The sequence below is a fragment of the Parasteatoda tepidariorum genome, chromosome X1 (genome assembly GCF_043381705.1).
Source record: "Parasteatoda tepidariorum isolate YZ-2023 chromosome X1, CAS_Ptep_4.0, whole genome shotgun sequence".
NCBI lineage: Eukaryota > Metazoa > Arthropoda > Arachnida > Araneae > Theridiidae > Parasteatoda > Parasteatoda tepidariorum.
The window spans coordinates 51,442,536-51,467,412 of NC_092214.1; the positions used below are offsets into that span (position 1 = coordinate 51,442,536).

The window sequence follows — 24,877 nt, forward strand, 5'->3', positions numbered from 1 at the left end:
TATTTTCACGCTCGAAATGACAGAGAAGTTTTTTTTTACAAAGATTGTGGAAAGTACGTTTTTAATTTTGTTCAAAAGACTAACAATAAGACAATATATGAGAATTCTAATAATAATATATAACAATAAAATAATTCTAACAATAAAAAATATAAATTGTATTGTATTCATTTAAATGTGGAAAAAGAATAATAGCTTTTCAAATTCAAAAATATACCCTTCATTGGAGCAATAAAATCCAAATTTGCAAAAGTTTTTTTTAATTATTTTTTTTTAAATTTCAATTTTCTTAATTTAAATCATTTTTTTTGCACAATTGGTTTCAATTCACTATATTGGAAATTTAATATTAACAAAAACTGAATAAATACACAATTGGAAACTATATTAAGAATCAGTGCATAAAAGCTGTTTTTGATTTTTAGGAGAAAAATGATAAAAACAAAAGCGTAATATTACAAAGAAATGATACAAAGAAATGATCGATAACTAGTGTTTCAGAAAATATTCAGCAATATCTTACAATAAATACTGTCTTGATCACAAAGAAAATTTGTGTTTAAGTTCTAAACTTATGAGTACGAAAGTGTTACCAAAATATTGCAATATAATCCTATTAATTTCAGCCAATCTTCATCAAATTATCATGTTCTTAGACTAAATAACTTTTCAATAGCAATAACTTAGGAAAAAACTTGTTTCATAAATTAGCATTTATATAAGCAACATTATTTGCTATTTGATGCGAAATATATTACATTTAATTAAAAAAAAATTGAGGTAATGTCTTTTATTTATAGGTTGCCCGTATTTACAAAGATCCTAGTATAGGTAACAACATAAATATTTCTATTGTGAAGTTGATCATAATGTCGGAAGGAGAGGTAAGTCGAATTACTTTATATTATTTTAATTAATATAGTCTGGAATATTTTAGTACCTGTTTTGAATGCATAAAAATGATTTCAATCATTTTTTAAATAAAATTTATTTAAAATTTGAATTTTGAATTGTCTGCCTACCATAGAATGACCCGATATACCCATTTATTTTGCTCGTGTAACAAATAAAAACTTATAACTCCTCTATAAACCAGGCGTGAAATACTCTACAACTGAGCTTAGAATAACTTTAAAATGTAAAATATGTTGAAAATTAATGCCACTAGAATATTCTGTGTCGATGTTCGAATTTGAATTTAGAATTGTCTCCCTACCACGGAATGACCCGATATACCCAATTATATTTTGCTCGTGAAGCAAATGAAAACTTATAACTTCTCTATGAACCATACGTGAAATACTCTATTACTGAGTTTAGAATAACCTTAAAATGTAAAATATGTTTAACATTAGTGCAACTAGAATTTTCTGTGTCGATGTTTAATTTACATATTCCAGTTACTAAATTTTCAGTTGCCAGTTTCAGTTACCAGTGTTCTGTTCCTTTTTAAATTTTTTTTTATTGTTTTTTTTGTTGTTGTTATTTTGTTGCTTTTATTTTCTCAAGATTTTGTTTGAATTTCTTTTCTGAATTGGTTTTATGTATTTCATATATTTTTTCCTGGACTTGTACAAAACCTTCGTTGTACTGAGAGAGCTAATTTTGGCATTTAATTTAGCCTCTCTCTCAATAGAAAAGGTTTTGTTTTATTATTGAAATAAATATCATGCTTCCGAGGTCGGTACCCCCTGAAGACATAGACTTCGAAGGCCATATTTTTATTTTTATTTCCTTCGTTTGCTTTACTGCTATATTTAGGCATAGATATATATTTACAAAATTATTTTTTTCTCGTTTTCCCAAAAGAAAAAATCAAACAATAAATTTCCTGTGCCACTTGCTAGACAAGACCGAGGAATTATCCTTACCATTTCTTAACCACTTAAATTGATTGAACTACTTATAGCATGATATTCATTTCAATTTGTTTTATTAAATATTTTTCATTGATTCCGACTTTGTAATTGATTTCAAACGTAAAAACTATTTGTAGGATGCTGATATAATTTTTCCCAGTGCTTCAAAAACTCTTCGAAATTTCTGCCGATGGCAACAAGAATTAAACGACGCTCAAGGACACCATCACGATACAGCTATACTTCTAACAAGGTACGTTTATTTTTTAATATAATATTTTTTTGGATAAGATTTTTCTAGTATTTTTCGAAATAAAAAACTGAATGCCTATTTTCATCTTGAGGTATTCACAGCACGAATAAAGGAAAGATGTTTTTCCTTTCTTAGCCCCAAGATTCGGTCCTTGACTCATAAAATTGATTATTTAATCTATTATACCAAAAGGAAGGGACTTTACCTTTAAATTAGAACTTAAAATTTTTACCTTAAAATTAGTTTTGTATACCACAACTGTGTTTATTAAAATAAAAATAGATATGAATATACAAAAATATATTTTTGTTTATTCATAGCAGCGTTTATTCTAAAAAATCATAAGTCCTATAAATATTTATTTATAACTAAGAACTAGGCAATATTTCAACTATGCGAAAATTCCTTCAAAAATTCAACTGTCATATTAGAAATCTAATTTCAGTATTTTTAGTAGAAAAATAATAATTAAGTGGAATTTAGCTTTTTTAAGAAATTATTTGACGAATCAATAGTAAATGTCAATTAAGAGGTAGGTCATGCTTATCATGTGAATGAACCATAAAGTTAGACGAATTAAAAATTTGGATGGTCAATTTTACTTATATCATTCATGATAATCAATTTCATATCAAATTGCATAGGTATTCAACATTTTCAATTGAAAAAAAAACTTAAAGTGTATTAAAACATTAGCTCTTTCGAAATTTTTTTCACTGACCAAAAAATAAATTAAATTAGAAGAATGAAACACTTAATTGGTCAAACTTGTAAATAAATTAATTATTTTACGAAATCATTCTAATTTAGTACATAAATGTTGATTAATTTATCTGCTGATAATTACCCACATTGCCTCAGTGAGCTCTATCTCAATAAATCTACAGTAGCCCTACAACCTTGTGTCCACACTAGTCTCCTCACTAGTCAATGGAGTTGTTTGCTTAAGAATAATATTGAATTAAAAAATGCAATTCAAAAGTGATTTTTAAAATAAGTAGTATGCATATCCATAAATAATATTATATATCCCAAAACATAAAACAATGAAAAAAAATAGTCTAAAGTAGCGATTAAAAAGTAAATCATAAATTCATTTTTCCAACTTAAGAATCTGAATTTATTATTTATTACTTAATTATTAAGTGTGCTGTAATGCTACTACATATAAAAATTTAAAATGATGTTTTGAATTATTATTAACTTTAATAGAATTATTCCAGTTACACACATTAGCCCTTGTGAACTCAACCTCCTCCTCCCTTCACACTAATCTAATGTAACAATTAAAAATTCTTAAACAAAAATGTTTCATTTATGTAAGTTTTAAGTAAAAATATTTAAAAATTTTCTATAATGCTGCTTTGGTGACAAATTTTAGGAAATATAATAAACATTACCAGTTTTAACTAAATAAATTAAAAGTCTCAGGTAAGTAATTTATAAAGAAGTTTAAAAAGAATTTCACTAAGTTTTTATTGATACTTTTGCTACTAATCTCTGTATTTTTAAAAATTATTTAACTTCCTCAGTACTTTTTTGAAATATTATGATTACTAAAACCCTTGTTTGGTTCTTTTTATGCATTTGTAAAAACAATTTGTTTACATATATATTACATTCAATACATATAATATAACATTCATATAACATACATACATATAACATTTAATATGTTTTCAATTTAAGCGAATAAAAGCAACTTTTAAGATTTTACTAGAATTTATACTTAAATGAATGAAATCAAAGTATCTTTTATAAAGGGTATAATAATAAGCTTGCATGGCAAAAAACAACATTAAAAAAAGAGCTCCTGCTGTAAACAATTTAAATGAATCATTATAAATCATTGTTTACAATTATTTATAGTGTCTTTATACATAAATTCATCGATAAATTCAGACACAGATTCATACATAAATTCATACTATGTTGTACACAATATCACTTCACGCAATTACTCAACTATCTCTCATTTGCTTACAAGAGCACAATTGAGATTCATATTAAAAATTGTTCTAGATGTATTTACATATGTCTGAATAGTAAAAGCGGGAAATTAATTTCGTCCAAGAAAATCATTAATTCTAGTCCTTTTTTGTTGTTCATAACATGAAATTTTCATGACGCGTAAGAATTTGCTTCCGATTATGCGTTTAATTATTTAGGTTTTATCATTTTTACGTGATTTGTTTTAAAACAGCTCTTGCACTGCTTCTCAGACACAGCCGCCTTTGAAACTTTCTGTGAATTTATAAAGATGTTGGCTGGGTCTGAAAATATTTTTGAACAAGTAAATGTATAAAAGCAAATACTCGATTCCAGAATTGTATTTTCTGCAGAATCTCTGTTAATTATGAAAATATTTAAATTTAATAGTTTTGAAACTACTTACTTCCTAATATTTTGTTTTACTCTTCATATATTCAGTTTCACTATCAATTTTTAACTCATAGAGTATAATTAAAACACATAATTCATTTCTCATTTACAAACATTGTAAATTCGTTTTATAGTTTATTATAGTGATACATTATAGTGCAGATGCCTAAATTAAATCATATTTTTAATAACAGATATTTTTAACAACAGTTCTTGATTAACAATGCTGCGCTAGTTTAAAGTATATAAGCTATAATTTAAAATCCGAATACGGTACATTTTCAATGTTTTCTTACTGATGATAACCATTTAATATGCTCTACTATAGCATTTTATAAATAACAGTAGAAATATTGTCAAATATTATTCACTGATTAAATAAAATTAGTTTGAAGCTCTTTTCATCAAATCCATTTAATTCCTGATTATAAGTAACGTGAAGTATTTTTTTAATGTTATTACTAACTACTAGTAATTACTAATGTGAAGATCGTTTTTTTTTAGATAAAAAAGGGATTTTGATGAAATGTGTAAAACTTGCAAGTGTTATATTGATAGTTTTCAGACAGTATTTTCACAATTAAACACTCAGTTACAAAAATCATTTATCTAATGTTAGTATAGTTAATTTATGAAATTAAACATGATCAAGTATTTGCGTACAGAATTTTTTTGGAAACAAATATACCTCAAATTATTTGCAGATATAATTCATTATTATTATTCTTTATCAAAAGTCATATAATATGATCGTATCAATGCAAATGCAATTTTTAAGCTTGTCCTAACTTAATCTTATTCATTTTCAGTCTGTTTAAAATTATTCAAAACCTCCAAGTGTGGCTTTGTGTTTACAATAATAAAAATAATAATAATATTAAAGTTCTCTCCTTCATCTTTTTATCTCTTTTCCATCAAAATCCTATTTTTCTTTTCCTAAGTGTCACTTTTTTCCTCGCAATTTGAAAGACAGCATTTAAAATGGCTGTTTTATTCCCATTAAAAGTCAATTATTGAACCATCAACTGAAATTCTTATGTTTATTTATGCCATATCATTTCTGAGGTATCCAGTCGAGTTTTTGTACAAAATTAACTGAGACCGTAATCCCCATGACCCGAAGTGAGGGAGGTAGCAAGGGGGTCAGCTAGGTCTTCCTCCGATATTGCTCACCTATCCTGTGATGGCCGTCACGATTATTCTGACCTTCGCATTCCAACATTGAAATCCGCCAACACCTGCAAAAGATGAAATAAAGACGGGATGATCTGTGAGGCCCTAACAATCTCACGCGTCCGACATGCAACGGGTATTCGCCCATTTAGATCCTAAAAAAGTGTCCTATAAAGGCCCCCAACAAGTGTAATACATTACTACAACCTCAAAAAGATTTTTTTTAAATGTAGCTAATCCCCTTGAAATGACAAATTAAAAGGTTTTTCTTTTATCTATGAATGAGATATTAAAGACTGGTGTTACAGTATTTTTTCAAGCATTCTGTAAACTTTTTTTGTATGATATTTATAAGTAATTGCTTTTATAAAGAATTTTTATGGGGTTGCTATAAGTTCCGGGAAGTTTCTTAACATCTGAAGAAAAAAAATTTTATCCGGAAATAAAAAACTTTCAAAAGGAATAGATTTCTTTAAAGTTTTTTAACTATTGTTTAATTTTATCTCATTAAATCTTTAAATTCAGATTCCAATCAACATCATACTTTATACTTAGCTAATCAAAAATAAAAGCGTTATAATAAAACTACCTTTATACTATTGCGCTATAGTAATTATTAAAATATTAAGAAACCAACAATAGAGTCTTTTCGTTAGCAAGATTTCAGAGGTAATCCAGCAATAAATAATTTAAACCTCCTTTTAAATTTGTTTGTCTTATTACAAATATTTTATTAACATTCTCTTGCATTTTGAAAGTGTGTAATATTTTAGAGCAAAACAAATACATTTTTACCTGAAACTAACAGACATTTTTATCTGAAGCTAGCAGGAAACACGTGCATTATAACAAAGAAATGCTAAAAAAGAAAATGCAGCATTATTGCTTGTTAGAACAAAAAAGACTTTTTTTCTTTTTCTTTAAACTAATTCTTATACTTAATTCATTATGCACAAAATCTTTGAAATCCTAGATAAATTAGATTACTGCTTTAATAATAAAAGGCATGCATATAATCATATTAGAACTCGCTAATTCTAAGAACTTCACTTTTATAAAAGTTTAAGCACGGTCCGCTTTTTTTTCTACAACTTGAGCATATTTTGTTATTAAATTATGGTAAGTTCTGCTTTTTTAATAATATATTATGCGCGCCTTTAAAATAATTATCACTTATAGCTTTCTTAAAAGCATTCCATATCTTTCAAAATATAATAAAAAATATATATATATAATTTGGCTTGAGGGGTGATTTTGGAAAANATATATATATATTTTCGGGAGTTCATAATGAGTATGACTCGAAGAACATTTACCCATTAACTTCAGAAAATAACCTTTTAATTGGAATCTTGATTTTTTATTTTTGTGAAAGAATGATTTCTACGTCTTAAAAATAATAAGAAAAATCTATTTTAAGCCAATGATTAAGAATGGAATGGATATATATATATATATATATATATATATATAAGTATATAATCGGAATAAATATATGTAAAATACACTTTAATTTCTTTATTTCTTTTTTTTAAATTAATACAATAATCAATGTATATCAGTGAAAAAAATTTTACCGATTACAGTGTTAGAATGTCAGTACTGATTGGTATAGATTTTGAATGCTCCTTCTTCTTATAAATAATGTTACACCGATAAATTACTATAGATTATTGTACAGAAAATTAAATGTTTTGTACTTTTATTCATTTATATATTTTTTTATATTTTTATCTTGATTGCTTATAACAGATGCACAAAAGCATTCTGCATACGAAAATATTAAACTATTATTAGAATCATAATGTTGTTCAAATTTACTGCAACCCCTATAAGATGCTAATATAAACTCTTATGAGATGCAATTTATTTAATCTTTCGTTGACTTGATTAATGATTCAACTTGATTTATTAATGACCCTTCTTAAATAATTGATAATTTAGTTTTTTATGATTTTTATTTTTATTTTCATATTTAAATTCCAGAAATATAAATGTTTCCTTAGCATTTAACGAAGCCAATTTTATTAATGAACTTAAATTTTGTCAAAATTCTAATGGTATTTTCTTCTTTCTTTAAGAGAAGACTTATGTCGACACTCAAAGACATGTGACACTCTTGGTAAGTGAAAGATTTTTTTATCATCAATATCTAAATTATGTGTTTTTTCTTCATTTTCGAGACTTTGCACTAAACTATTTCTTAACATTCTTTAAATTTTCTTAACTCAGTAGTTGCAGCGTTGTATAAAAAATAAAATATACTGTTAGAATTGCCAATCTAAAATTACATTAAAATAACCGGCAGCAGTCTGTCCATCAAATTAACCGTAAAATTTACGGTTAGGAACATATTTTACCATTACGGTTTTAAAAACATTTTAACCGTAAAGACTATACGGTTTTTTTAACTAATTACTATGAGCATGGTTTTAAAACCGAAATAAAATATTTATCTGGACATTAGAGCTAGGTTTTTCTTCAGGTATTGGGCATTGGAGTTAGGTTATGACCGAGCTGTGTTTTATCAAATGAACCATGGAATGTGGGTTATTTATTTAATCTACTACACTATTTGAGATAAGCTGCTCTATGGTGCTGCCATCTATGCGTGAATGTGACTGTCATATTATAATAGTCCAGTATTGCAAATAGGGAAGACACTAGAAACTGTTATATGTTAAAGGAATGCTGGTTTCATTGTGATCTCAACGCTGGGATTCAAATCCCCGTTTAGTCGGTCATGACTGATAAACTCTCTAAGCTATATATTTTGTGCCCAGCTACACAAAACTGAGTGGGTTTATTACGTAGGTCTAGTTGGTGCAGATAAAACTCTGGTTGTTTAACCATATTAGGGAAAACATTTAACAAACGGTTTTTCACACAATTAACAGTTTGAATACTATCGTATTTATGGTTATTTGACAGTTTTGTTTGAACATGGTAAAATAAAAAGGAAATAAATTGTTGTTATACCATTTTTTCCGAGAAATTTCCAAAAATTACAATAATTGAAGAATTAAGATAATTTTTGGATGAAAGGGGACATTGTAAATACCATGGCATGTTAACAATTTCAGTAAAATATCAAGTACAGTTTTATTTTCAAACTAAAGCGAAATCTAAAAAGTGGCTTTTGAAATATTGCGTAGATATGGTTTCAGCAAAATACGAAAATGTCAAAACACTTCCCAAAACCCTCTCTCCGTTTTTTTTTTTTTTTTTTTTTTTTTACTTTTAGTCTGACTCTTAGTCTGCTTTTAGTCTGCAGTAATCTAATTTTTGAAATAAATTTCAATAGACATGTAACTTCACATCAAGCTAAATATACTTTTTTTTGTATTTTCTGTCAGAAGTTAATAGTCTTAACATCCAAAACTCATTAAAAAAATTTATAACTTTTCCTTTTCCCAAATTCAACATTTAATTACAAATATAAAAACCCACAAGTTAAAATTTTTCCAAATTTTTGTTACACCCTTTTGCATTTAAAAAAAGTTGAAAAATAAGGAAATTTTTACACAAGCATTGTTTTCACTTTTTCCCACCACCTTGTAAGTAACATTCAGTACACCACAAACCCGTTCCCCTTAGGTGCTTTTGTAATATTTGAATGGCCACAAATTAAATATTTAGCTAGCTTTTATAAACAATGTAAGAGTTTTGTCCTCGTGACTAGACATTTTTCAGTAAAATAAAATTAGACTTTTTCTTGGGAAAAAATAATACTCAAGACTTTTTTCCTATAAAATGATTATTTTTTCCAAAATGATACCAGAATACTCTTCTACTCTCTTCTAGACGCTTTTTGCTTTCCTTGAGAAAAGTGGGGAGGATGAGTGGAAGAATTGAATTTTTTCTAGCCATGCAAGTGAAGCATTATTGCATATGTATTTTTCACGCGAATTGAATGAGACCGATCCTGAGACTATTTGACTAATAGTTTCGAAATAATATTAGTTTCATATACAATAAGTATATCATCCGTGGTGGCACAGGGGACAGAGCGCTCGCCTCGCAATGAGATGATCCGAGCTCGAATCCCAGCTATCACTGGTCTATACGAATTATGCACCAAGCTCGCAGCAACCACAGTGCTGAGGAAAAATATCCTCAGTGATAGACGGATCATGGGTTAGAGTCCCCTTACCGTAAGGCTGGAAGATTTTCGCAGTTTTGCTCCCCATGCAACGCAAATGAGGGTTAGTTCCATCTAAAAGGCCTCCACGAAATTTCTTCCAATACTTGAGTTTCCTTTGTCTTCTGGATTGGGTTCAAAATTACAAGGCTACCGAGTTGAACATTTGTAGTCTTAAACTCAAAATCGGATAGGCTGTTCAACGACTGTTGTAAAATAAAATAAGTACATCTCAGTACTTGTACCTATTTACGCATCTGATATTACTATCTAAGAAAATGAGACATTGTATCCTATGTATTTTTTTAGGTTGAATGAAATAAGATTATTCGCGAACAATAAGTCCCATTGTCTCGGGTTTGATCTCATTCGTAATACACATTGGATAATTAGCCTCATTTGCCTGTCTAGAAGAAATTCTATTCTCCAGATCAAATCATTCCCAACTCCGAAGAGGAAGCGTGTAGAAGAGAGTAGGGGATTTTTCAAATTTAATCAATCTTTCCGAAGAAAAACTTTTTTGTTGTTGCTATAATTACTGGACTTTTCATCAAAACCTCGCGAAATTGTGCCCACAACGAATTGATCCCACGACGAATTGTGCCCATGACGAATTGGCACTATTAGTAGTTGTGCCAAGACGAATTGTGGTATCGATGAATTGTCATTGTTACGAATTATTCCAAGACAAATTGTGCGAGACGAATTGACGCGGAATCTATGTAACCCAATTACAAGGAACAAGTGACTTCATAAGTTCGGCTTAGCGGATAAAAGAGTGGTCACTTAACTGCCGTATTAAGTGAGAATAAGCATTAAGCGATTTTTCTCACAATTAACGGTTTGAAAACCATCTTTTTATTGGTTATATGATTTTTTTCGGCTAAATGTGATAAACTAACAATTGAATAACTTGTTCCTTAACTATTTTTTTCAGAGAAATTTCTGACAGTGTGCTATTATCTTCTCCCTAATTAACGAAATGCCAAAATAAATTGTGTGTGTTGAGCTATTTAATGATTATTACTAATCAATTCATTTATATTATTACTGTTTTTTGATTACACATTGCTAATATACGAATACTCTTGGTCAAAAAGCGTTAGTATCTTTTCACAGAACAATTCAATAACTCACCTATTTAAAAATAATTACTATAAAGTATTTATGTATTATTTAAGCAAGTTTGTAAGTAGTATCTTAAAATACCTATTTTATTTTAAACAAGAAACTCACAAAAACACTAATATATATACTACAAGCTTGTGAACTATGAAAAATAAACTTGTGAATAATATTAATACTTATGCACTTCAACTTTTTATTATTAAATTTATAAAGAAGACTTGTTTGGTATTAACTTTATCAAAACAAACTAAGAGTTTGCTCTTTTCTTTCTATAATTCTTGCCGATTGCTTCAGGATATAAGCAATTTGGGAAAGTTATAAGTAGGCTCTTTCCTAAATAAGCTTAGTCTCCTCTCAATATCGAAACATTTATCGAATTAGATGCTGAAAACCAGTTCCAATTCTTTCTGACGGTTCATTTTCTACTTCAATTAGAACCTTTCTTAAGTATTGCTTCGTATTTCCTTGTTTTTTTTCTTTGAATATAAAATGAGTTATCCTTTCTTCCTATCTGCTGCGCAATACCCTTAATGTTTTGATTAAAATATATGATACCTCTTAATTCCAAAGCTTTGTTTTTGTGACCTCCACAGATTATGTTCAGTTTATATTAAGTTTGCTAATACATACAGGACCACACAAAAAGGTTAGAATTCCGCACAAAGAGATTGAAACTTAGAGCTGCTTTCATGTTTATTCCAGCTAAATTTGATTCATTATTTCTTGGTATAAAATGTTTTTCCAAATAATTATTTTATCCAACATAAAGAGAAGGAAACACATTTTTTATTATTAATTTGTCCTTGATGTTATACTGAGTGCTTCGTTATTATTTTTATAACAGCTTGTCTTATCTATAGAAAAATATTAAGGTTGTACTTTTGGATGAAAAAAAGAGTCTTTTAATTATTCTGTTGATGCATAATTGTTGCCCTATGCATTTTTGTTAGTGAAAATTGGCGTTTGTTTAAAAAAATATTCTTCGATTTTTTTTTGAAAAAAATGCTGTTTCTATTCAGTTTTGCCAACCATTACATTTACGAGAAAGGGGGATAACTATAGTGCGTTTTCGGAAGGATAGACCAAAAGTAAGCAAATAGAATGCCAGAATTTTTATCTGGTTTGCGGCTTTTGGGGATTTTCTCTGCATTTCTCGTTTTAACAGAATTATGCTAAAAATGAATTACAGAGGAGTTATAAATGCATGATTGCTTCAGAATACATCGAAACTACATTTTTTAATAAAATAAATACTATTAAACATTAAATTTCTATTAAGTATTCAAGTGGTTATAAATCACTTTCTTGCAAAATGATTAACTTTATATTATTATGCTTGCCAATAAAACTACTATGATATACGAAATAAATAAAATAATAAAGTAAAATTCAGCCATAAATTTTAACATAATCGATTAACTGACATTGCAACATATTAAAATGCAATAAAAATATTATTAGTAAATTTTATTTAAAATAACAATAATAATTTTTTTTATTAATGTAAATAATTGAGTTTTTATTAAAAAAAAAGGTAAAGCATAAAAATGTAAGATGAAGTATTTACCTTAATGACTAATTGAACTTGACGAATCGCTTTTAGAATCTGCATTAATCTTCAGAAACGAACAAATCACACTAAAAAAAGTTTACAAATATTCGCCGTCTGTTTAGCGCCAGGCCAAACAACCTAACAGCCAAACACGTGATGGACGCCTTCAAGTGACAATTTTTTTTTTATTTACAACTAGTCTATCTTTCCGTTGAACTGACTATAGTGCGGTCATTTTTGTGATTTCAACCTACTTTTCAGTGTAGATATAACTAATATCGTGTCATAAAATGCATAGATAACAAAACGTGGTAGCCTTGTTCTCATCTGCTATGCTCTTTGCCATTTTTACAGACAACCACTTTATTAATCGCTCACTGAAACATTGACTGGCAAACAATATTTATGAGGATCAAAACGACTTGAGTAAATGAACATAGTTTGTCTACGCTTTAAAGTTAAGAAACAAAAGCCTTAATGATTTTATATTAGAACCCAGACATGTCCTGAATCCAACGTGCAGTCGATCAATAGTTGATAATTTAAATTTTCAGACTCGGGGCTTTCTTGTTCATGTTGAAATTATAGTGAAAATCTCTTCTAAGGAGCAGAAAGGTAAAGGAAAATTTGCTTGTTACAAAAAAGTGCTCGTAAACATCATAAAAGTTCATTAACGCGTATTAAATTAGAGATAGAGCACTTGTTGTTGTTGTTGTTGTTAATTTACGTCGCACTGGAGCTGCACAATGGGCTATTGGCGACGGTCTGGGAAACATCCCGGAGGATGATCCGAAGACATGCCATCACAATTTTGATCCTCTGCGGGTGGGAAGGCACCCCCGCTTCGGTAGCCCGACGACCTGCGCGCGAAGTCGAGCACTTTGCGGTAGCACAGTTTAACGAAATAGAGCACTTATTTAAATTATTTTCTACCTGTGCCAAAAATATTAAATTAAGTGAAATTTTAGGAATCACAAAAATATCACTCGCTTAAACCTGGGTTTGCTACTTAAAAGCGAGCTATGCTCCAATGGACCGTTGTCCACTGTATCAATTAAGAATTTCTAATTTCTTCGTTAAATTTGAGTTCTCGGTTAATCAAGGCTCGTTATTAGCAAGTTCAAATTTTTTTTTTTCTGTTTTGGGTTTTATTTTTATTGTTTGTTCATTTTATTTTCATGTAAAGATGAAAACTTTAACCGTTTTTTATTAATTTGGTTAATAATTTCATTAATTTGGTAAACCGCAAATCTTAAACTTAAATTGATATGAATATGACATGCTCCTGACAAGATTTTTATTTATCTTGTTTTTGTGTTTTTCCAACAGTGCAAGTTTTTACTACTTTTTTTTGTAAACATGCAGGCAAACAGTATATGTTAGAATAATCTTTTTGTAGTTATTTTGATTAAATTGTTTGAAGTAATACAAGCAAAGCAATAAACAAAGAAATTAAATAAATTTAATACTTCTCCTTTGTTTTCATTCCTTTATTTAACTTGTTATTTATCATTTCAATTCTGTTTTAAAACAAAATGAGCTTTCCTGAAAATTCCTATTTCCTCGTTGATATAAAAATCTATATCAATTTTAATAAAGAGAAGAAAGCTTTCAACTTCCCCATTTTCAATTGCTACAAATAAACGTTTCAATATTTTAATATTTATTATTTTAAAAGCTTTCTCATAAACAACGGAAGAGAATAAAAAAATATTTTCTCTTAACAAATGAAAATATTATGAATTTGTGATTTGTGTAATTCAGAGAAAATAATTGAAATGTGATAAATTCGACTGTTGTTGAAATGAAAAAAAAATCTTCTTTTATTAGAAACTAAAACTGAATAGGAATATTTAATTACAAGAGCAGATGCTCCGACAACAACATCTTACCGAAAATAAACAAGTTTTCAAAGCACGTTTATCACCATTACTTTTGTTTTCGAAACAATAGATGCTCACGATTTTCTCATTTTGAGATCTGATATAAATAAAATGAAATAATAATGAAACTTCATTTCTAATTACGAAATGGTTTGAATGATAAATTATCATAAACTTCTTACTAAAGTAGTTTTTAAACATCACGTGTAAAGTGTCTAGTTGCATTTAAATAGGAGTTTATATTATTCAATTTCATAATTAATAATGTAATTCACACATAAAACTATAGATCAGTGTATTCCATTTATTTATGAAGCCTATGCTTAGAGTTAGGGTTCATACATTTCATTATTTTTTCAAATCTTAACATGGGAATATCGCTTTCTACCAAATTCAGTGATATTTAATGAAATTTCTTCATTTTTGTGCTACTAGTTTCATTTTTTTTTAGGTTTCGCGTCTCTAAATATTTAGAATGACAACTTGATACATATTTAAACAATAAAATTTTATTACTGAAAACATTTATCACGATATTCGTTAGTGTCTCTTAATATACTATGTGCTTAAACATATTAAATAATATTTTAGGCATTTTATAGCATAATACTTATTTTCGTGAATATCATTTACTCAAATCACTGCATTTGTCGCAAGTATCATACTTTTTAGTACAAGCACTACTTTATTACATTACATAAACATTTACTAATTACGATATCCCTTTAACATACAAAATTATTTGCGAGAATATTTTCAGATGGTAATTTTTTGCACTCAAGGTAGTAAAAAATCCAACATTTTTGCCTATTACAGATCATAAATCATTTAATGATTCAGATTAAATTTTGATACAAATTAAGACTTTTTTTTATTTCAAATTTTAGTTAATGTTTCATTCCAATTTCGCAAAATTTTTAGTAGTTTTAAATATTTTTATTTACAATAGAAGTATTTTGAGTTATTTTTGAAGTCCAAATGTTTAAAATAATAATTAAGACAAAATATTACAATTGTTACTTTTAGCAGTATAAATTTTTCGTGTTTAAGTTCCATTTCAGTTCATAAATTAGAAAATACTGTTGGAAGTTTAAGTTTAATATACCTTTTTTTTATAAGTTTCTGTTAAATTCGGAGCGTTAATTCAAACAGCGAGTTCAGTTCTTCACAAAAAAAAATCTAGTTCACGTAATTGTAAAAATTAGTATAAATAACCGTTATTTGTCTCTTTAAGAAAAATATCTCAGTGCAAATAACATTAAGAAACTTTAGCAAAATCATTAGCTGTGACCCTTCTTTAAATACAAAGAGCCTAAAAATACCATCTTTATAAAAGGATCTCCTCCGGGTGAGCAGGTGTCATTGGCAGATAGAATTATATGCCCTTAATGGATAAATTTAAAAAAACCTGTAGCAAAATGATAATGGAATTAATGAAAATGTCAACAAAACCAGTGATAATTGAAATGAATATATACAGATAATTTAAATGAAACCATACCAGGAATTTAAAAAATTGACCCCAAAAATATAGGACGTAGCCGTAATCTGTGAAATATGGTCCCAATAAATTGGTCGGGAGAGAGTGGTCAAAAGTTTGAACCCCGTGATGTTAATTTTATCTTTTGCGTATTTCGCTATATCTCAAGAAATTTTAAAGCTAATTGAAAAGTTTTTGTATGCAATTATAAAATTCGTTTATCCAGAGATAATGCAATGCAAAAAAAAACTTTTAGTAAATATTTATTATTTTTTATTATTTTTTTTTAAAAATGATCGAAAAATTTTTGAATTGTAAGGTAAGCAATTCTTGCATCATCCTGAAGAATATAATTTAACATGAAAAATGCAAAATTTAAGCGAAATCGGTCAAATAGTTTTTGAAAAATCAAGTTAAAAATATCTGACTTTCGTTGAAATTCAATTTCTCAGAAACGTTTTAACTCTNTCTTAACAAAAAAAAATCTAGTTCACGTAATTGTAAAAATTAGTATAAATAACCGTTATTTGTCTCTTTAAGAAAATTATCTCAGTGCAAATAACATTAAGAAACTTTAGTAAAATCACTACAGTGACCCTTCTTTAAATACAAAGAGCCTAAAAATACCATCTTTATAAAAGGATCTCCTCCGGGTGAGCAGGTGTCATTGGCAGATAGAATTATATGCCCTTAATGGATAAATTTAAAAAAACCTGTAGCAAAATGATAATGGAATTAATGAAAATGTCAACAAAACCAGTGATAATTGAAATGAATATATACAGATAATTTAAATGAAACCATACCAGGAATTTAAAAAATTGACCCCAAAAGTATAGGACGTAGCCGTAATCTGTGAAGTATGGTCCCAATAAATTGGTCGGGAGAGAGTGGTCAAAAGTTTGAACCCCGTGATGCTAATTTTATCTTTTGGGTATTTCGCTATATCTCAAGAAATTTTGAAGCTAATTGAAAAGTTTTTGTATACAATTATAAAATTCGTTTATTCAGAGATAATACAAAGCAAAAAAAAAACTTTTAGTAAATATTTATTACTTTTTATTATTATTTTTTAAAAATGATCGAAAAAATTTTGAATTGTTTCAAGATGATGCAATTTTTGCATCATCTTGAAGAATATAATTTAACAAGGAAAAATGCAAAAGTTAAGCGAAATCGGTCAAATAGTTTTTGAGAAATCAAGTTAAAAATATCTGACTTTTGTTGAAATTCAATTTCTCAGGAGCGTTTTAACTGATTTTGCGCAAAGTTTGTATTTTTCTATGTAAATTATATCCTTTGAAATGATGCAAAAAATTTTATACCTTATAATTCAAAAATTTTCCGACCATTATTAAATGAAATAATAAATATTTACTAAAAGTTATTTTTTGTATAGGATTATCTTTAGATTATCGAATTTTATAGTTTTGTGGAAAATTATTTCAATTCCCTTTAAAAGTTCTCGAGACACAGCCAAATACGCAAAAAATAAAATTTACATTTTACTAGGTACAAACTTTTGACTTCTCTCCTGACCGATCTATTGGGACCATATTTCCCAGATTCCTGCTACATCCTATATTTTTGGGGTCAGAAACCCCAATCCATTGAAAAAAAGGTATGTTTATTTAGAGAAAGTGCGTTTTTGTGTCTGATTTCATAACTTAAAATACCGTCTGTACTTATTAATTAGCATATCTAAGGTCAACCCTTCGAGCCTTTAAGAATGAATCCTAGACCGTGAAGATTCAATCATTAGATGAAAAGTTATTGCGAGAGGTCCTTTTTTTGGCGTATTGTGCATTAAGGGTAATTAAGTTTAAATTAATACTTTTACAATTAAATTTTATTTAGACAAAAGTTCCGATAGTTTACATCTTTGGGCCGGAATAGCCTGGTTGGTAGGGCACTGGGCCCATGTCCAAGAGTTAGTGAGTTCGTATATGTATATATATGATACGGGGAGCAAAATCTGAAATTTGTTTATAATTTTTTTTACTTTCATGGTTTAATATTTAGATTTTTCATTCTAAGTTTTAGGGAATTCAATACTGAAGTTGTGGCGTCAGTTATAACTTAGTTTGACATTAGTAGTAACTCATAATGATAAATTATACTATTGATTACTACAGGATTAGCCCAATCTGGCATGGCGTGTGACAGAGAAAGTAGTTGTGCAGTTATAGAAGATAATGGTCTTAGTGCAGCATTTACTATTGCTCACGAAATTGGTCATATGTAAGTATTACAAATGCTTATAACATATACATTGGTCTCATATTACCATTTATATTATTCTAAATTTCATGTCAGACTTTTGAAAGCAGCAATTAATAACTTTATATGTTTATCTTTTTTAAGCTAAAATACTGGCATATTTATTAAAAGAATTGTTGCAGGAAATTTTAGTTTTGCTTTGAATAAAAGTAAATTAAAATCTGCTTAATAAATATTCAAGTGCGGTACTATTATGTTTCAGATTGGGAGTTCCTCATGATGATGACACAAAGTGCAATCGATTTCATAATAAAGGTCAAAGACTTCATGTAATGGCCAGAATGCTAGATTACAATAGTTATCCTTGGACATGGTCGGAATGCAGCCGACATTTTATCACTACTTTCCTTGAGTCAGTAAATTTGATCAATTAATAAGATTTTTTCAAAAAGTTGTTAAATTGCATTTTAACTGTACATTTTGCATTGTTTCAGTGCTGGTTATGGCTACTGTCTTCTGACAAAGCCCAACAGAGATTTACTAATTAGTTATGAACATATTCATACACCAGCTGGAGAACTATATGACATGGACTATCAGTGTGAGTTAGTGTTTGGATCAGGCTCCAGAATTTGTCCATACATGCCAGTTTGCAAAAGACTTTGGTGCACGATGGAAGATGTCACTCTGGGTGGCTGCAGAACTCAACACATGCCATGGGCTGATGGCACTAGATGTGGACCGAACAAGGTACAATTTGAATATTTCGGAACGTTTTCTTCATGTAAAACTTATTTTTTTACTCTAGACACTAATACGTTAAACCAAAATTCAATAGCATAAACAATAAAAATAAAGAACCCAGTTTTATTTGGCAAAACTAGTAAGGATTCTTAGTCTATCTATTCAGAAAGTGCTGGCCACAATCATTGTTTGCAAATAAGAAATGGGCAAAAATGGGCAATAAATAATAAATAAAGGCTTGTTAACTCATAGAAAATATACCGTAGCATGTTTACTCAATTTTATTTTCATGATCACAACACCATTCATTCGACACTACACAATTAAAGAGTAAGCCCGCGTATGTCAGAGTCGTCGCATTTTATTTCGAGACTGAATGACGAAAAAAGCTAAACAATGTGAGTGTATCAAATTTTGCTTAAGCTTCGTGTTTTTCAAATGAAAAACAAAATAAACTTGAAAATCTCCAAGATTCACACAAAATTTAAATAACGCTGTTCAACTTTTTAGTCATTTTGTCTCAAATAAACTCTCTCATTTACTTTTTAACGGTGCAGCGTTGACTGAGAGTCGGTCAAGAAAAAAATTGCTTTCGTAATTAATATTAGTCTTTTAGTTGTAAGTTTACATTATTTTATTTTATAACCGACGCTAAGCAGTCGGCTCGATTCTGAGTTCACGACTACCAATGTTCAACTCCGTAGCTTTGTAATTTTGAACCCATCCCAAAAAACAAGGGAGCTCTTCGATCAAGCATTAAGGACTAACTTACCTTCATGGAGGACATTTTGATGGAACTAATCCACATTTACGTTACATGGAGAAAAAAATCATGAACCCTTCCATGTTTAGCCCGATGGCAAGGGGATTCTAACCCATGATCCATTTATACTTGATGATATTTTGATTTAACACTGTGATCAGTGCAAGATAGGGGCAGAATTTGTATCAACCAGTCACCACTGTGATTTAAATCTGGAGCACTTCATCCTCTCTCCATCTCTGAGGCACCACTGTTTTAACTATATGCATAGTAGTCTTTTTTATATTATCTCAATTTTATAGCTGTCATCATTGTTATTTTGTAACTGTTAATTAATTTCTTTTTATTATTATATTTAAGTCATGCCTACGAGGAGAATGCGCCGTCGATCCAGTCTACTTTGCACCAGCTAGAGATGGAGAATGGGGAGAATGGCAAGATTATGGGCCATGTTCTAGATCTTGTGGAGGTGGTGTCACAAGATCAATACGGGAATGTGACAGTCCAAGGTATCATTTTATTTTATTTTTAAAAGAGTATAGCTGACTTTTTTCATTTTGACTTACATATTTTTTCCTTGATATACGTTAAAAAAATATAAAATATTGATATTTAATTACATTATCTAACTCCATTCGATAAAATATTTACCCTTTATTAAAGTTCAGAGCATTGATTAATTCATCATGTTCATCTCGTAGTTAATTTATTCGTAAATTTTTTTTGACTTATAAAAAAGCAGTTTATATCTTCATTTTATAAGCATTCATGATGAAATTAATATTAGCAGAACTATTAACCTGAATCACATTATGGATTTCGTAAATCCATTTCATTTTATTTTTGAAACTATGAAATGTCAAAAATGATTAAGATCAATAATGACTCTGAATTTTTTAGCAAAATTAAGCCTCGTTTAATTCAAAAACATTAGTACGATTTCATTAAAAATGACAGAAAGTTAACAGCATAACTATTATTTTAACTCAAATCTTCCCGAGATTGTAAAAAATATTAAGGTTTGTAAAGCAATAAATTTATCTAAATTTTTACCTAGAAAAAACATAATTTTTACGGTATTTACAGTAGCTTTATAATTGCTATTAATAACGTAAAATTTAAGTTTTTATTTATTTTTATTATTATTATAATTTTGCAAGAAGAGATCTATCTTAAAACGGAGAAAAAACTCTGATAAATTCACTACACAGGTAATGAAATTTTTGGTAAACAAAAACCTTAATTCAGGTAATAAAAACCAAAATATACGATATTTAAATTATTTTCTGCACATATGGTAACAGTTTACCGGAAATTCTGGTTTTCAAAATTATAATTCTGACTACTACATATTTAGTAAAAAATACAAAAATGAAAAGTAAATTTTACCTTATAAATGCTTTTTAGCCATGCTTTAAGGTATTATGCTAAAATGGCCGCATTTATCAAATTATATCTTATATTATAAAATTTAAAAAAATCATAAATTTCACCGAGCACCGAAGCACTTCGGTAAAAATTACCGAGCTTTTGGGTGCTCCCATAGAGCCAGAAACACGGTTTATTTTACCATATTCTTGTAGTTTTGTCATTCCTTTTTTTTTTCTCAGTGCACAGTGTTAATTTTTCTTGCTAAGTAAACTCAAAAATCCGTGAAAATTATCAAGTTTGGCGAAAAGGTCACGAAAATTTTTTAAGGTTGGTAATTTGGTAATCACCCTGGTCCTGACAATTTTAGTCAACAAAAAATGAACATTATTAGAGTGTGAAGTGTGCTAACGCATTTAATTGTTAATTATTTAATAACACATAAAAAAGATGCAACTTTCTAAATTACATACAGTTTTTTTTTTGCTTATTTGGGAAGAGAAAAAATGAGGTGATGAGCAATTGATGGTTACAGCTGTGGAGAGGTGTAAGGAAAAAACTGTGACAAAATGTGATAATTTTTACTTCTAAACATACGACCGAAGCTCAATTTCATGTGGGAGTCATAAAAATCTTTAAAAAATGTGTTTCTGAGCTCCTAAGTCACACTGAAAGCGTACGGCAACGTCTTCAATTGGAAATTGAATATTTTTTTCAATTTTTTATTTTATTTATTATTATAATTTCTTTTTGACAGATTTAAAAATTGTTGTGCTTCATTTATTTCTCAACGCATATATATATATATCATAGAAAGTTTGAAAAAAGTTTTCTTAAAGCAAGAAACACTAACAGAAACAAGATATTAATTACGTAAACTTTTTACAATAAATAAATGAATTAAGTTAATTAAATAATAAAAATAATAATAAACTACTTATGCATGAAAACATCCTTTTTATTATTATTTTATTTTTTATAAAAAGTTTAAGTGCTTTTTGGGCTTTTGAATTCCAACTTGAAGAAAATTTTTCGTGGAATATGACAAACTGCAGGTAGATAATTAAATACGTTACGAAGTACAGTAGTCCTTTTTAAGAACAATATCCCTTTTAGAAATTAGTTACAATAAAAAAATACACTACTTAAAAAATCAAACAAACAAATCAGTTCTTTCTGCTATTTTTATTTGTTACTTTTGATCTTCTTAAAATTATATAAGAAGGATGACAGTGACACCAAATATTGTAAATGCACAAATAATTGCATGGTTTCTATTAGCTTAAAAAAAATTTATATTCGTAAATATCGTTGTTCTATATAGCATTTTTTTAATGAGCGAGAAGTTAGCATAACTCTCTTTAAAAAGAGCAAATCTGATTTGATATTCGTAGTGCTTATATACTTTTCTGGTAATTAAAAACATAATAAAAATTTCAAAAGTCGCACTTTAATTTTCAAAAAACATAAATAATGTAGCCAATTTTAAATATTTTTTTATTAAACTAAAATGTTTTCCTTTCTTTGAATGTATTAACGCTTTAATTCAACGTTTTAAGCTCTGAAAATAAGCTCAAACTCAATTAATCGCGATATAAAGTACTTCGAAATACTCTAGCAACAATCTATTAGTAGGACAATAGTTTCTAAACCATAGATAACATTTTTGGACAATTTGAGAAATAAATTTGTTCAAATATAGACTGAGTGTGGGGTCTATAATACCAAATACTATTATTTACATTGACAGAAAAGTATGAGTCAAACTACCAGAATATGGGTAAATGCACCATATTTCTGACTCAAAGGGAACACCAAAAATCCCGGAAATTTTTATCGAAGTGCTTTAGTAATGATTTTCCTAAAGTTAACAATAAATTATAGTTTAATTATATGTGATAAAATTTGATAAATGTGTTAAAATTTAGTAATTTCATCACGATATTTTAGAGCACAGCATGGAACCTATTTATTTAGTTAAATTTACTTTTTATTTTTTACTAAATGTGGCGTAATAAAAAATATAATTTTTAAAACCAGAATATCAGGTAAACAATTACCATATCAACGGAAAAATTACGAAATGTAGAGTTTAAATTCCAAATATTATTATATAAATATAATATAATATACCTAATATATGGTATTATTAACCAGAAGTATGGTAATTTTCACAGAATTTTTTTCCCGTGTAATGATATACAACTCGTGCAATTTTTTTTTTACTTATTGAAAACGGTATAAGTTGGAAATTTTACTATATTATCTTTTAACAAAGGTAAGTGTTGTTGTACTTAATCTTTTTGCACCTTGTGTTTCAGGCCAACAAACGGTGGGCGATATTGCGTTGGTGACCGAATTAGATACAAATCTTGTCAAACTCAAGTAAGTAAAAGTACTTCTATTTTTTTCGAAAAACTAACACAGTAATTTTTTTCTACCAAAAATCAATAAATTAGTGTGTATTTTATTTTGATAATTAATATATTATACGAAGTCTATTTTAAGCTTAATTAGCTTTTATCACAAAAGTATTCATTTTTAATACTTTTCTTTTCTTTTATAATCTATCTATTAAATATTTATATTTAGAATATAGCCTTTTTAGTTACAGTTAGTTACAGTTAGAATACAGTTTTTTAATCAAAATATGTTAGTTAGTCTCTATTCGCTTTGGGAATTAGAGGTAAGAGCAGCGTTGTTTATGCTTACTATCAGAAAAGCAACGAATGAAATAGATTGAGTAAGTATAATTTTCTTATTTTTGAAATTTTAAATATTTTTTTTTTCATATTAATCTTTTTGTTTTTTATTCTTTGTAAAATTTTTAAAATTTGCATTCTTTTTTTTTTCCAAACACCTATTAATAAATTAATGTTTTTGTTGGTTTTTATTGATTTGTTTCTTGTAGCTATATTTGCTCGAGGAACAAAGCGTTTCTATCCTATTGATTTATTTATTTTTATCTGCCTATTGAAAATAATATTAAGACTTTCTTTTCTTCGGAAAGAGAAAAATGTAATTTTTGCACTTTTACATCTCGAGAGAATTTGACAAATAAATATTGATCATATTATTTGTGCGTAAATGAGTAAAATCGTAAATATTAATATTACAGTAAATAAAATAGTAAATATTAAAAGCGATGTACAAATATTTATTTCATATTTGAAATTTCCATAATTGTTTTTTTAATAGAGAATAATAACTTCATATCATTATAATCTTTACATTATTTTTGTGCAAAAGTTCAAAAACTGAATTAATAGCTACTTAATAAAAAAATTGAAATAGCAATTAAACTAGCAAAAAGAATATATGAAAGAATACATAAGTTATTTATTAAAAATTAATTTTGATAAAAATGGTTTTTTAAAAAAAGGGATCTATATTTAAAGGGTTGAAATTTCAGATTTACCAATTGGCCTAAGACTCTAAAACTTTAAATTTTTTCGTAAATCTTGCGTAATTTTTTGATTTGGAAATTGTTTTTAACCTAAGAGTTAAAAAAATCAAATAATTTTTAGATCAATTATTTTATTATTAGAGATGCTCTTAAATAATTACGAAATTAGATCTTTGGATAAAAAGCTTTTAACTTGAGAAAAGAAATGTTTAAATTTTTTTGCGAATTTTTTTTCATCTGAAATAATTTATTGAAAAAGTACAGTATGTTAAAAGCATTTACCCCAACTTCGATTTCAATACATTTCATTTTAAAAAAATACCCCCCCCCCTAATATTTATTTAGTTCAAATTGAAAATATATTTTTTAAGAAATTATAATCAATTTCTGTCATAAATTTTATTTTCCAATTTTATTTTAATTTCTATTACTTACTTCTCCAAATTTATTTATTTATACTTGGATTTCACAATTAAATATTCATTTACGACTTTCAGTTTCAATTGCATTCATTTAATGACGAGT

General features: G+C 27.8%; 1 protein-coding gene across 1 annotated transcript in view; it reads left to right on the forward strand.

Moving 5' to 3' along the window:
• The window catches only part of LOC107443755 (A disintegrin and metalloproteinase with thrombospondin motifs 9), a 335,002-nt gene that overhangs the window by 261,822 nt on the left and 48,303 nt on the right, over positions 1-24,877 (forward strand). Inside the window, exons 5-12 of the mRNA XM_043044658.2 lie at positions 801-884; positions 1,997-2,112; positions 7,749-7,789; positions 17,987-18,092; positions 18,334-18,483; positions 18,566-18,821; positions 19,939-20,087; positions 23,268-23,331. Coding sequence (XP_042900592.1) covers positions 801-884; positions 1,997-2,112; positions 7,749-7,789; positions 17,987-18,092; positions 18,334-18,483; positions 18,566-18,821; positions 19,939-20,087; positions 23,268-23,331 — 966 coding nt within the window. The remainder of the gene's footprint in view (positions 1-800; positions 885-1,996; positions 2,113-7,748; positions 7,790-17,986; positions 18,093-18,333; positions 18,484-18,565; positions 18,822-19,938; positions 20,088-23,267; positions 23,332-24,877) is intronic.